General features: G+C 44.6%; 2 protein-coding genes across 7 annotated transcripts in view; both read right to left on the minus strand.

Moving 5' to 3' along the window:
- The window catches only part of LOC307040641 (glutamate receptor-interacting protein 2-like), a 235991-nt gene that overhangs the window by 11115 nt on the left and 209236 nt on the right, over positions 1-15640 (minus strand). For all 6 annotated transcript variants that reach the window (XM_079683688.1, XM_079683687.1, XM_079683686.1 and 3 more), the window contains one exon: positions 9363-9519. In XM_079683688.1, coding sequence (XP_079539814.1) covers positions 9363-9519 — 157 coding nt within the window. The remainder of the gene's footprint in view (positions 1-9362; positions 9520-15640) is intronic.
- Positions 3881-6490, minus strand: LOC307041182 (uncharacterized protein; the record flags this gene model as incomplete). The annotated part of the gene is made up of 4 exons (XM_079684507.1): positions 4794-6490; positions 4237-4514; positions 4062-4114; positions 3881-3967 (listed from the first exon to the last, which is right to left on the minus strand). The coding sequence occupies exons 1-4, from the start codon at positions 4976-4978 to the stop codon at positions 3881-3883; spliced, it is 603 nt and encodes a 200-aa protein (XP_079540633.1). The 5' UTR covers positions 4979-6490.

Here is a 15640-nt window from a genome sequence, read left to right on the forward strand (position 1 = left end):
GATGGTATCCGGACGTCAGGCTCACAGTGGCTTGGATCAGGCGACAAAACTCCCTCCAGAAACGTGAAACGAAATTGTGGGCCTCGGTCTAAAACGACATCGCTTGGGAAACCATGGATCCGAAAAAAATTGGACAACATGGCCTGTAGTGTTTCTCTGGCAGTAAGCAATTTGGACATGGGGATGAGATGTACTATCTTGGAAAAACGATCAATGACTGTGAGTACTGTGGTGTAACCTGCCGAAGGTGGAAATCCTGTCACAAAGTCCAACGCAATGTGCGACCATGGTCTGTTGGGAATGGGTAGAGGTTGGAGAAGACCTGCCGCAGCTTGACGATAAGTCTTGTTCCTAGCACACACAGGACATGCTGCCACATATTCTGCCACATCCTTCCCCATAGCAGGCCACCAGAATCTGTGTTTCACCATAAAGAGGGTCCTCTTGGTTCCAGGATGGCAGGAAAGAACAGATGTATGGGCCCAATGAATCACCTGAGAACGAAGTGTCCCTGGAACAAACAGGCGATTCTGAGGACACCCTTTATGGACAGGATTCCCGCTGTTTGCCTGTTTGACTTTGGCTTCAATGGGCCAGGTCACACTCCCTATCACTCGGTCTGGCTGCAGAATGGGGTCTGGACTCTTGGGGACTGGCTCAGGATCATACATTCTGGAGAGTGCATCCGGCTTTCCATTCTGCGAACCAGGTCGATATGACAGAGTGAACCTAAATCTATTAAAGAACAAAGCCCATCTGGCCTGTTTAGAGTTCAGGCGTTTGACCTTCCTGATGTATTGCAGGTTTTTGTGATCCGTCCAGACCAGGAAATCCTGCTCTACTCCCTCCAACCAGTGCCGCCACTCCTCCAAAGCCCTCTTCACCGCCAGCAGTTCCCGATTTCCCACGTCGTAATTCCTCTCAGCAGAAGATAGCTTACGGGAGAGATATGCACACGGATGAAGTTTGTTGTCCCCCGCTGATTTCTGGGACAGTATAGCTCCAACGCCGTCGTTGGAGGCGTCCACTTCCACCACAAACTGTCGGTGGCGATCAGGTACAGTTAGGATGGGAGCTGTGGTGAACCTCCTCTTCAGTTCCAGGAAAGATTTATCTGCCTGTGGATTCCACACAAACTGAGCATGGGGAGAGGTAAGGGCATGGAGAGGAGAGGCAATAGCACTGAAATTGCGTATGAAACGTCTGTAAAAGTTAGCAAACCCCAAGAATTGCTGAACTTTCTTTCTAGTGTCTGGCGTTGGCCAATTAGCCACGTCACTGACCTTAGCTGGGTCCATTTCCACCTTGTTAAGGGAAATCACATAGCCCAAAAATGCCACAGTGTTCACATGAAACTCACATTTTTCGGCTTTCACAAACAAATGGTTAGCCAGGAGTCTCTGCAGAACAAGGTGAAGATGGTTAACATGAGTATTCTCATCTGGAGAAAAGATGAGAATATCATCGAGATACACAAAACAGAAAACATTCAGGAAATCTCTTAACACATCATTAATGAGGGCTTGGAAAACAGCAGGTGCATTACAAATTCCAAAAGGCATCACCAAATATTCGTAATGTCCTGTAGGCGTATTGAAACCTGTTTTCCACTCGTCCCCCTCCTGGATGCGCACAAGGTGATAAGCATTCCTTAAGTCGAGCTTGGTGAATAGCTTGGCTCCCTGTAACAGTTCGAATGCCGTAGAGATGAGTGGAAGGGGATATCTGTTCTTAACTGTGATCTGATTTAGCGGATTGTAGTCAATACAGGGCCTCAATGTCCCATCCTTTTTCCCCACGAAAAAGAAACCTGCCGCTGCTGGGGATGAAGATGTCCGAATCAAACCAGCTTTAAGTGAAGAATCGATATATTCCTTCATGGCCTCCCGTTCTGGCCCAAAAAGTGAGTACAACCGTCCCTTGGGAACAGTAGAGCCCGACAGAAGGTCTATGGGACAATCGTACGGTCTATGGGGTGGCAAAGAAGTAGCTCGTGTTTTATTAAACACCTCCTTGATGTCTAAATAACACGCCGGAACTTTAGCCAAATCAGGAAAGTCAGAAGGCTTAGAAAAAATGTCACTGTTATTGCCTGATCCCTGCTTAAAGTTACTTGATCTGTGCAAATTACTCAACCCTGTTTTACTGGTTAAACAGGAATGAGAGCACTCATCCCCCCACCCTTTAACCCTTCCTGTCTGCCAGTCAACGTGAGGGTTGTGTTTAACAAGCCAAGGGTACCCCAAAATGAGAGGATGTTGAGCAGAGTTAAATAAATGAAAATGTATTTGCTCAAGATGTTCCTGATCTATGACTAATACCATGGGCTCAGTGCGATGAGTAATAGTACAAAAAAGGCGGCCGTCTAAAGCACTAGCCTCTAAGGGCTGATCTAAAAGAACAACCTTTAAGTTTAAACTTTTAGCTAACTCCCATCAGCCCCAGAATCGACTAATGCATCCTGAGTCATAGTATTATCACCAAGTTGGATTTGTACCTGCATTAATCTTCTGACCGGAGAGTCGAAGGAAGTCACTCGGCTCACCAGCGTCTGCCTTCCCGCTGATGAGCCTGATCTTTTGCCGAACAGGCTGCCGAAACATGACCCTGTGACCGCAGTAGAAGCACCGCCGCTCCCGTAGACGGCGCTGACGTTGCTCCGGAGTGAGTCTGGCTCTACCGAGCTGCATCTGTTCCTCCGCGGCGATAGGGGGCGCTGATCGCTCTGAAGATGAAGACTGGGAATTCCTCTGCCAAACGTAGTATTCCCTTGGTAATTCCTGTCTGAAAGGTGGAGTGGATTCTGTATTCCTTCCTTTTTCCCGCTCTCTTTGAGCTAGACGTTGATCAACCCGGATAGCCATGGCGATGAGTGAGTCCACATCTTCAGGCAGCTGTAATGGAGCTAATTGATCCTTTATGGGATACGCTAACCCATGCATGAAAGCATCAAAGAGAGCCGCTGAGTTCCACCCACTCTCCGCTGCCAAAGTACGGAAATCGATTGCGTAATCCGCCACTCTCCTCTGACGCTGCTTAATGTTCACCAGGGCTCTCGCTGACTCTCTCCCGGGTGATGTCAGATCAAAAATCTTGCTCATGGTATCCACGAACAGTCTTAATGACTGACAAACAGGAGAGGACCGGGACCACTCCGCTGTTGCCCAGGCTTCTGCTCTCCCCGTCAGATGAGAAACAATAAAAGCTACCTTAGCTTGATCGGTGGGAAATGCTGCGGGCTGGTGTTTGAAGTGGAGATCGCAATGCACCAGGAAAGGACGACAGTTTCCAGATTCTCCGGAGAATTTCTCTGGCGAAGCGAGGTGGATCGTAGGCGAATGCACGGGTACTTGAACGGGAATAGCGACAGACCCGACCCCCGCTGGACCGGAAAGCTCTGCCGCAGGAACACCAGGATTTGCCACGAGGTGAGTGAGTACTTTCCGCATCTTCTCAGCCAGTAGGTTTATTTCCGTGGACACAGTAGCTTGAAAGCTGTCCTGACGAACATTTAAGCCCTGGATCCCTTGGTTAATTGCTGACAGCTGTTCCTCATGTTGGTGAAGGAGTTTACCCTGCACCTGCAGGGCCGTTCTTAGCGTTGTGGAATCGGCTGAGTCCATCTTGTTTGGTCGGTTCGCTCTGATACAATGGCCTCGTAAGAACTCAGATGCTCAATTCCGTTGCTTGGTAATCTTCTTTATTGTTAAGAAAACCAAAGCTATCAATAATGACTCCTAGGCTCTACTAAGATTCTCCATATAATCACTAGGTTCAACTAGGTAATGTAACATGAATCTCTGGTAAACAGGCATAGAGATAACGACATCACAAGACGAACCGACACCAGACAAAGGGAGAGAAGGACTAAATATACACATTAGGCAATGGGGCACAGTTGGACACAATCAGGGGTGGGAACAACAATCATTCTAGCAGGTGCCACACGGACAGGAAGTGCTGACACCTGGAGAGAGAGAGTAGAGTAATTAACATCAAAAGACAGATATACAAAACACTAAAACACAACAGCTAACAGGATACTATCGCTAAAACCTTACAGTCAGCTCCTTCCACAGCTTCCTAAATGTGCTGTTGCCAGCAGCACGGTGACCTGGAAAGGTGATTAAAGACAAAGATAGCATTGTTAGATTACTCATCATTAGTTTTCCATTGAGGCCTCCTCGTGTAAAAAAACCCCCAAAAAACAAGATTAAGATATAAGAAAATACCCACCCTTCTCCTGCATTTGAACCTTGTATTTCCGCCACACAGAGGACTTGGTCTCAGTTGTTGGTAGAATACTGATGTCCGTCCTCTTAAAACCTGGAATCCGTCCAGGAAGTGGCATGGCAAAGACATCTGCGAAGTTGGTAATGAACCGTACAATTCGCTGGATGTCTTCAAAGGACAACACCCTTTTGGTCACCACACGACCACCACGTCTCATCCTTGGGGCCAAGCCATGTTCCTTGTAGAACTTGATGATGCCTGTCAGCTTGTTTTGAGAAATTCTGGAATGGTTTAAAACATCAGTCTTTGATTGTTTTTTATGGCTTTCTTTAATGTATGCATTGTAGTATATACATTGTCGTTGTATTTTTTCATTATGTAAAAGCATGTATATATATATATATATATATATATATTTATTTATTTATTACTATTGCTGTAAATGTTGCTTCTATTCAGTTATTGTCAAACTCAGTTCAACTCATCATGGCTTATTACCACTTCATTTGAAAATAGTAACACTACCAAAACTGAAGTAGCCTTTTCAAAATCAAACTCACCCATGTAGAAACTTGAAAGTCTCCCGGCAGATTTTGTGCCCATCTAAGAAATAGGACGTTCTCTGCTGTTTCCGCTCCTTTTGGTGTCCTCTCTTTGCACAAGCGGTCTCCTTGGAGAGATTTATGTTGGAGCTTATCTTTCCAAGTAGCACCACATGCTTTTCACCTGGAAAATCATATAACATTGCATAATGTGTTGTGTCAATCACTCATCACACACAACTTAAATCTTTAACGTGTAACAGAACACACAGGCCCACCCCACACACATTGCCTATAGTATTATGTTAAACACACTCCCATACACACATATTCTATCTATTATAAAGGGTAATAATAAGTACAGGCTAGTCTGGCAAATAGCCTGTACCCACAGGCTGGCAGTGACTCCAGAGTAAACTGCTCTCACATGAGATAATACATTTGTAGCTGCCTATCTCTGCACATCTTTAGATAATTAGGCTGGGGCCACATGTGATTTAAGGGGTAGCCAAAAAAATATGTCTCCCCATGTGGATAAAATGTAGGGTTGAAACATTTATGAAAATGTTCACCACAATTATTTTTCAATGAGTATTAGCCAACTTTAAGTTGTAGGTGGTTATGTGAGCATTATTTTAATTTTTGTTATGTTTCTAACACTAACCCATACTCACACACACATCGTTACCACAGTCAAAGGTATTTAAATAATATAACGTTATAACGTTACTTACCATTAGCCATTTAATTCATTTGGTCTCGTCTCTTGACCATCTCCTCAGGGGTGTAACGGGTGTAACAGGGAACTCCATCGTTAAATGTACAGCTACACCTGTAGTCACGGGCCCTCTCAATCTCTTGAGCGCTGTCCTCGCTCACATAATGCCGTACGGACTGAAGTGTCTCAGCCACCGGGTCGTTCAGCAGTGGTCGCTCCTCGGTGGTGTCCTCATCCTCATCCGTGGTCTGAGGGCTGCTGTCAGTGTCAGGGCTGTCTGACTCTGAATCGGAGCCGGATAACGGGGCAACTTCAACCGGTACCGTCAAAAAGTAATGAGTGATCAGCTGAACCCATTGCTCCTCAGAGGCTGTCCCTCTCACAATGTTGGAGTTCAACAGTCTTGCGATTTGCTCTTCTCTGAAATCCATCGATTTGATTAGCGGCTAATAAATTGTCAAAGTACGGAGGAAAAGTATTTTCGTTTTACTTGGGGAAGGTTGCGAGGAATAATGTTGGTTTATATAGTGTGTGTGTGTGTGTGTGTGTGTGTGTGTTTGTCTATTTTTGCATTTGTGTGTATTGTGTTTGTTTCCCGGGGAAAACACTCACAAGAAACACCGGCTGTTGTTATGCCTGCAGTGACGTTACGTTACTCCGTTCTCCGCTTGTAATTATGCCTTTACAAGCTTCGAAGTTGTATTTATCATCTGAATTTGGTGAAACAAGTTTAATATTCTGAAAGCCAATACTTTGTTTATTTGAAATCAGATGAAAATAAACTGTCACGGACTCTGCCGTGTTATCTATGATTACTATACGCTTTTCATTCATAATGTCAGCCGGAGGGAGGGGGGGCAGCACTGCGGAAGAGCAGCGTGAGAGCTGTCATCTTCCCATTACAAGCTTCAAACATGTATTTATCGTTTGATTTTGGAAGTAAAAATGTCAGATTCTGAAAGTCAAGACTTTGTTTATTTGAAATCAAACAAAACACCAAAACCCCGAAAAACTAGTTTTTTACACAAATCCACGTTTATTTTGAAATGAGCCGTTGCGACTTCCGACTGATTTCGATAGAGCGGGTCACATATGCCAGGCCTGTAAGTGGCGCTGTACTTTCGCCACAAAATACACCAAAAGCAGCGAAGAAGAACCCAGAGCATGGTTGCCCTTCTGTTTAGGCCCCGCGGTGGATTTAGCAACATTTAGTTCATGTAATTCTCCATGTCCACTTGTTGCTTATGGTTGTGGTAGAGGAGCTGTAGATTTTGCACTAACATCTGTAGCATAGTCGAGCTGTAGATTTTGCACTAACATCTGTAGCATGGTCAGTAGCTACTGACAGTAGCTACTGACCATGCTACAGCAGTGAGCAGCAGAGGTGGGTAGAGATGGGGCTATGGCTTCATCGTTATCAGGAAATGATCGTACACACAGAGCCGTTTGCCCCCCCAGAGCATTCTGTTTGCAGACCTATCCACCTTGGGACCCGTTATCGTTTGCGGGTCCGTTTCCGCGTTTCCCTTACGGCCTCGTGTGAACGAACGGGCTGTACGAAAGAGAAAAGTAGCGGATACAACCGTTTGCGTTCTCGTGTAAACAGCACATAAAGCTCCTTACACACCAAACTGACACCAAAGAACACGTCCTGACGGAACGTCGCCTCAAGTCGCCTCACGTCGCCTCAAGTCGCCTCACGTCGCCTCAAGTCGCCTCACGTCGCCTCAAGTCGCCTCACGTCTCCTGTGTCTTGGCCATGTTTCGCACTGGATCACACCGCAAAGACTTCAGCCGACGGCCAAGTAGTGTGTATTCGTCATTCAAAAAGAGTTAACAACCGGAAGACAGACTGCGTGATACACAGAGAGAAGAAGAACAGACTGCGTGATATAAACAAACATCAAATAGCGTGTGCGTTCCATTTTCACTCTACAACGAGAAGCTCATGGGGCTTTCCCAAACCTTTGTCGAGACGCCGAAAATCGGCTCGGTGTGTAAGTACCTTTAGACCACGCCAGACAGAAGCAGAGTCGTTTGCTGAGAGCTGATGTTGGAGTCTCTCAGAGTATTGTCGTTTAGCATCTCTCACCACCTTGCCAAAGACGTACTTCTGTTTCAGTTTTGGTGTGAACCAGGGCTTGTTGTTGTTGAAACTAATCCTGGTGCGTGTTGTTACACAGCTTTCCTCACAGAAGCTGATGTATGACGTCACAGCCTCTGTATATTCATCCAGACTTTGAGTGGCAGTCCTGAACATGTCCCAGTCAGTACAGTCCAAACACGCCTGAAGTTCCTCCATAGCTTTACTGCTCCACTGCCTGAATGTCCTCACTACAGGTTTACACAGTTTCAGTTTCTGCCTGTATGCAGGAATCAGGTGGACCATGGTGTGTTCAGAGTAGCCCAGTGCAGCGCGGGGGACGGCGTGATTGGCTCCCTTGATGGTGGTGTAACAGTGATCCAAAATATTCCCCTCTCTGGTGGGGCATTTAATAAACTGTTTGTATTTTGGGAGTTTGTGGCTGAGGTTGCCTTTGTTAAAGTCACCAAGAACAATAACTAGGCAGTTCGGATAAGTTGGTCGGCGAGTGTGCGCTGCGCCTCCTGCACGTTCGCATGCGGTGGAATGTAAACACCGACCAGTATGAATGAAGAGAACTCGCGGGGGGAATAAAAGGGTTTGCAGTTGATGATAAGAGTTTCCAGAGTGGGAGAACAGTGCTGCAGAATCACTGTCACATCGTTGCACCAGCCACTGTTTGTGTAAAACATATTCCTCCACCTTTTGATTTGCCAGAGAGCTCCGTGTCACGATCCGCTCTGAACAGCTGTAAGCCTCCCAGCTGCAGCGCCAAGTCCGGAATTGATCCACATAGCCAGGTCTCAGTGAAGCACAAAACACAAGATGAAGAAAAGTCTCAGTTTCTACTAACCAGTAGCTGAAGCTCGTCCAGTTTATTGCTTATGGAACGCACATTGGAGAGGAATATTCCGGGTAGCGGCGTGCAAACTCCGCGGCTCCGGAGGCGCACGAATGTCCCGGCCCGTCTCCCACTCCTGTGGCGTTTCAGTGCTCGAATGCACGTGAGGGTACCATTGATAAGAATGTCCAATAATTCCATGGAAGAGCAGAGAAAAGTAGGAAAGTAATCCGCTGAAGTTGTTTCTCTAATGTTTAGGAGCTCTTCCCTGGTGAAAGAGTTCGGTGTACTGTATGTAAACACTGAATTAACGCGCAAAACAAAACAGAGTGCAAAACACCGAAGCAGCCATCTGCGGCGCCATCTTAGTTGTACAATGTTAATGTTAATGGATTATTTGAACATTACATAATAATATAATTTTAACTATGGATTAATTTCAGAGATTGCAAATTGTGATACATTGATATTGTTTTGGCTCTGTACCAACACATTAGATTCATAATTATTCAATATCTAATAATAATGTTCATTTCTTTTTTGTGGAACAGTGTAAGAACCCTTTTTCTCATCCTTATGTTGTGAGCAGCGGGACAGTGAAAGGCGGTGTGCAATCAATTGGAATGAAATCTTCCCTACAAATAAAATTAATTTAATTTTGAAATGAATTAATAATTGATTCTGCCGATCTGGAGGTTTAGAAAAAAAGGCTTAAAAAGATCATAACAGTGCCCATTTGCTTCAACTTTGGTTCATATTTTCTTCGGCAACAATCTAAATCAGTTCAGACATGAATGTTCTGTATGATGCAAGATTGAACGGAAATTAATATCCTGCTAAACAAAAATATCCAAAATCGTGTTGGCATGAACAAAAAAATTGTGAGCTAAAGCCTTAAGGTTACAAAAATGATAGTTAAAAAGAGCAAGCTAAGTTCAGTCCTACCCTGGTGGTTTGTCCCAGTCATCCTCACTGAAGCCTCCGTCACTGAACGGGTAGTTCTTCCGGCGTCCAGGTGGAGGTGTGGTGCTGCGCTGCTGCTTGGCGCTACGCCACTCGTGGGGGTGGAGGGCAATACCAGCGGCCTGGTGGTTGTATGTACCTGCAGAAGGAATATAAAAACGACATGAAGTGCTCATTTATAGTTTGCCATTGTAGGAGAAACCGATTACTGGAAAGAAATGTTCGGGCTCAGAGCACTGCTGGCTAAGCTACATGCTAATCACGCAACATACCGCGCTAGCAAAGCAGTGTGGGGGCAGGGGCGGACTGGGACTAAAACTCAGCCCTGGAAACTGACCCAGTCCGGCCACATGAAATTGCAAATGTTAGAAATCCGCTGCTTATTATTTAAAGTTTTAGATTCGCTCCTTCTTTCCTCTCTGTACACAGCTCCAGTTTGGGCATTGGCCTGTCATCAGATTTCATTTTTAGTTGCTGCTGTAGCGGAAGTTTAGTACAATTATTTTTGATGAAATATTCCAAATCTCCACCCTCCATAATTGCACTTGCTTCAGTTGCTTGCTACTTTTTAAGGGCAGTGATACAGTACGAACTGAAGTTGATGCGATTTCATTGGATTGTGAGGCATGACGTGAGCCTCATCTGATTGGTGAATCCCTCAATTTCTTTTCACCAGTGGAAGCCAATTTCGGCTAGCCTCCTCTCTCAACAGAGTGCAATCTACTGTTTCATCATTACATCGAGAGGGGCGCTGTTTCACTCTTTGTAAAAAAATCAATGAGAATGGGGGAGAGATGGGCCGGCCGAATAAGTGTTTTTATTTATTTATTAAAATTATAGACCCTCCAGAAAAACGCGGGCAAAAATCCTTGATTATGCGGGCTAGAATCCTTGATTATGCGGTTAAACATGCAGGGTTTTTATGTGATTTTATACGGTGAAATTGCGAAATATGCGGAAAGTTGCGAAAAAGAATATATATATTTTTTAATATTGGGCTGTCTTATTTATTCTCTCTCACACAAAACCTGCCACTAACGTTAAACCCCTTTCCTATTCAATTAAACACATTAAGTGTTTATTTATTGGGCTATTTGAATCACACACACACACACACACACACACACACACACACACACACACACACACACACACACACACACACACACACACACACACACACACACACACACACACACACACACACACACACACACACACACACACACACACACACACACACACACACACACACACACACACACACACACACACACACACACACACACACACACACACACACACACACACACACACACACACACACACACACACACACACACACACACACTTCTCCGCCTCATTCTGTTTTCATTTACTCGTTCGTTCTCTGACCAGCTTCAATCTTGTAGGCTACTCACTTCGTTTCTTGTAGCCCTCGAAAGGGTTTTGGAGGTTGATGCCTCGGTGAACGTGAGTTGTTTGGCTTTCTTGTCCGCAGCAGCAGAAAGCATTTTCGAATGTTTGAATGAATCAAAGTGGGTCGTCACCGTCAATTTTCTCTAAGACTTATGCTCCAACACACAGTTGCACGGGCTGCAGAATAGTTTCCCCCCACTTTTGTGAAAGACATCGGGGTACTGCTTTGCCCGGTCTTTAGCAGAAATGTTCGTCGGTAAATTAGATGGATCAGATTTTTTCATCTTGGTGTTTTCTCTCTCGTGTGAGTTCCACACGTTCACTCTACGTTGTTGTTTACCTTCTGTGATGCGCGAGCTGATGACGTCACGTCATCATCATCACTACTTCACGAGTTTACTTTTTTTTTTCTCAACTTTGTGTGGAAAAATGCAGGGATTATGCGGCCTTTTGATAAATATGCGGCCTTTTAAAAATCTGCGCCATTTTGCTGATTATGCGGTAAATTCTGCGATCGCAGGATCGCGTTTTTCTGGAGGGTCTAAAATTATAACTACAATCCAAAAAAATAGGGGAAGCCTGGCTTCCCTTGGCCTCCAGGAGAAAACGCCACTGAGTTCAGGGGATAATTCTCACCCACCTCTTGTTCTTGCCCTGAACGTGTGCCAGTTGAGCTGGTTCTTCCACCGGCTCAACTCTGTCCCTCATCATGAAAGCAGGAGGCTGGCTGTATATCTGAACTCGCGCCCTCATCATTCTCTTCATCATCTTGCACTCGTTCTAAGCTGCTGCTGATAGAGCTTGTAGCAGCGCTGCTGCCAAAAAGGTCTGTCAATTTGCGACATTTATATACTTCACCTGCGAGTGACTTCACCTTTTTTTCTCTTGCCTTCTCGGCCCCACCTTTTTCTTTTCGTTTTCTTAGATTTTTATCCATGTTTTTTCAATCACCCTCTCTGCCGCGGCGTCTAATCCCTTCTCTTCGGCCCATTCCCAAACGGCCCCCTACACCCTACCCCTACCCCTCCGTTTGCGCGTTCACACGGAGGGTCCGCCATATTGAGGGCTGTTCCAAACCAACGAGTGTGGAGCGGTGTGGAGGGGGAGTGGGCTATCAAGCCCTCAAACAGCGAGTCTGCAGCGGTGCTGACTTGAGACCAAGCGGCAAACTCTGTGGAACAGCCGGGACACCAATACGGAAGTGGAACACACTGCAGTTCATACATGGGCCGCTAGGGACTGACTGCCGAAAGAAGCAATTTCCTTAGACCCCCATGTTAAAATGCACAACTTTACAGCAGAAAAAAACATGTTTCTACCCATGTATGCAATAAATATTATTATCGATATAGTTAGATTCCACCTTCATGATTATGAATCTGTGAGTGAATTGTTTTCTAACACGACCCTTTTATTTATATTAGGTCTTACATTTTTTGCATAAATTAGGGCGTGGTCACTTTGATGGACATGTACATGCCTCACTGTCAGCTAACAGCAACTTGTCCACTCTGCTAGGCTACAACCATAGAGGCTACAACGTTAGTTAGTCATAGTACTGTACTTGACCCTTTAGCTTTAGTTCGTGGTGGTTGTGCCTTTTAGGGAATATTGTTACAAATACCAGACAATTAAAATGTTGTGTTTATGATACATGTTAATCCCGTTCGCAGGTGATTGTGTGCTTGGTAGCTTAGCTTGTTACTTATTTGCCAGCTAAGAACGTAACCCTTTATACATACATATACATTTTAGTTTATGATTCAGCCTTGGGTAAGACTTTTATAGTTTATGGCTATGACGCCCATAATGCTAAACGGGAGCAAATGTTAATTGGGGACCCAATTATCCCAGTGGTGGCCGCCGGAGCTAACGGAGCCGCAGGGGGCTAGCTCCAGCCGATGTCCCGGAGCTAGCCCACTGCGGCTCCGTTAGGTCCGGGCGATGGAGTCCGTCGTTATAACTGGAGATCAAGGAATGCAGCGAAACGCAGACTTGGTTCGCCTGCTGTAGTATTAGCTAAATAAATTATGTTGAACAGGCTGATTAAGCTGAACATCGCCACAATTGTTCTGCTATGTATCGGTACTTCTTTTCTTAACGTGTGAATGACAAGCATTAAGAATAACAAAATATAGCTAGTTCTCTTGCAGATTGTCTCATTTGATTATGAATGTAACGTTTATGTATGGGAACTACCCTTTTAGCAGTAACTTGGTATGCATGTATTTCATGTTAGCTTAGCTTCTTAGCCTGAGCTAGCTCTGTTTACTTCCAGTTCGGAGGCAGCAGGTCCCGCCTCGGCTCCGCCTCTTTGCCCTTATTTGGAGCAGGCGGGATTAGACTCTGACGTCGCTGTCGAGCCGTTAGCGGCCGACTCCGCCTAATAAGGGCTTCTCGGCAACTCTGCAGAATCCTATGGGTGACGTCACGGACACTACATCCATTTATATATACAGTCTATGCTTGAGACCGGTCTCTCATCAGGAAACACGCTGTTTACAAGTAGTTCCAGCAAACTTCCACTGATAAACTGCGATGTTAAAAACCTCATGATAACCTCATATATTTTTAACTTAGGATCATACCTGTGTTTAGTCTAGAACAAGGTAAATGTGTGTATTTTATTATAAAGTTGTGTATATTTACAGACTGTTGCAAAAACTAAGAAGCTTATAAACATCAGGTTTAAAACTAAAAGAGCTTTACAAAAAAGTAACACAATTAAAGATGTTTGGAGTTTTATTTGAGTTATTCATTTACATTTTTTGTCAAAGAGATGCTGATTTGAAACCGTTGTTACATACAGTTACGGCATTTCCTGTTTCTGCCGGAGAGAGGGGAGGCCGCCCTAAAGCTTGCCGCTGTATTTACTCCCTCCACCTGAAAGGAGGGAGCCTCGTTGAGCTGAGAGTGTGGCTACAGACGGAGTTCACTCAAGCCCCCAGGAAGTGCGCCGGACTCAGATGAAAATATTTGTGGTGGCCAAAACGGTGGAACTACACTTCCGTTTGGTTGCCAGGCCCGGAAACGCTTTTTCCCATTGACTTAAATGGGGAAAGAGTGGTCTGTAAATCGTTGGATAATTTTTTAAAAACTAAATAAACTACCCAGTATAAACACTTGTATAGCCCTTATTAAAAACATTCATTCCTCAAGTTGTAAAAATGTGCTAATAACGTTATTCTGAGAGTTATATCCCTCTGCATTATGAACACGCATCTAACCCACGGGACCGCGCCGCCCGGCACGTTCATGTTACGTGTTCAGCATGGTCCCGACCAATCAGAGCACACTGTGCTCACAGGGAGGGTGGGGGCTGGAGCTATTGGAGCTACAACGAGGAGTTAAAGGCAGAAAGTGAAATTCAGTGAATACACGTAGTTTACAGAGATGCTGTTTGAGAAACCAATGTGAGTTGCGTTTATCTTTACCCATGGATGCACAATAAGAACGGACCCATATCGTCTCACTGCCATCCCACGGAGCTTTAATAATGGATATATTGCACATGTTTGCTGTAATTCATTATCATACTACATGATTAATTGGTATGATTAAATCTTGTACCGTAAATGTTGTATTAAATAAAGTTAATATTACCGACGTTATTAACGTCCCTGTAGCTTCCTATTGCACTAAGAAGCTTATTGCACTGTATATATATATATATATATAAGCTGAACATATATATATATATATACAGGACTGTCTCAGAAAATTAGAATATTGTGATAAAGTTCTTTATTTTCTGTAATGCAATTAAAAAAACAAAAATGTCTTACATTCTGGATTCATTACAAATCAACTGAAATATTGCAAGCCTTTTATTATTTTAATATTGCTGATTATGGCATACAGCTTAAGAAAACTCAAAAATCCTATCTCAAAAAATTAGAATAGTTCCTCAGACCAAGTAAAAAAAAAAGATTTATAACAGCAAAACACAATCAAACATTTGAAAATGTCCATTAATGCACTCAGTACTTGGTTGGGAATCCTTTTGCACGGATTACTGCAAGAATGCGGCGTGGTATGGAGGCAATCAGCCTGTGGCATTGCTGAGGTGTTATGGATGCCCAGGATGCTTCAATAGCGGCCTTTAGCTCATTAGCATTGTTGGGTCTGGTGTCTTTCAGCTTCTTCTTCACAATACCCCACATATTGTCTATGGGGTTCAGGTCAGGGGAATTTGCAGGCCAATCGAGGACAGTAATGCCATGGTCAGTACACCAGTTACTGGTGGTTTTGGCACTGTGGGCAGGTGCCAGATCATGCTGGAAAATGAATTCCTCATCTCCATAGAGCTTTTCAGCAGACGGAAGCATGTAGTGCTCTAAAATCTCTTGGTACACAGCTGCATTTACTCTGGGCTTGATGAAACACAGTGGACCAACACCAGCAGCTGACATGGCTCCCCAAACCATCGCTGACTGTGGGAACTTCACACTGGATTTCAAGCAACTTGGATTTTGCTCCTCTCCAGCCTTTCTCCAGACTCTGGCGCCTTGACTTCCAAATGAAATACAAAACTTGCTTTCGTCTGAAAAGAGGACTTTGGACCACTGTGCAACTGTCCAGTGCTTCTTTTCCTTAGCCCAAGTCAGACGCCTCTTCCGTTGTCTTGAGTTCAGAAGTGGCTTGACCATGGGAATACGGCTATTGTAGCCCATTTCCCGGACACGTCTGTGAACAGTGACTTTTGATACCTGGACTCCAGCTTCAGTCCACTGTCTTTGAAGCTCCCCCAAATTCTGGAAGCGACTCTTCTTCACAATGCTGTTAAGGCTGCGGTCATCTCTCTTGGTTGTGCAGCGTTTCCTGCCACATTTCCCCCTTCC

This window comes from Notothenia rossii (assembly GCF_949606895.1).
Source record: "Notothenia rossii genome assembly, chromosome: 5".
NCBI classification, from domain to species: domain Eukaryota; kingdom Metazoa; phylum Chordata; class Actinopteri; order Perciformes; family Nototheniidae; genus Notothenia; species Notothenia rossii.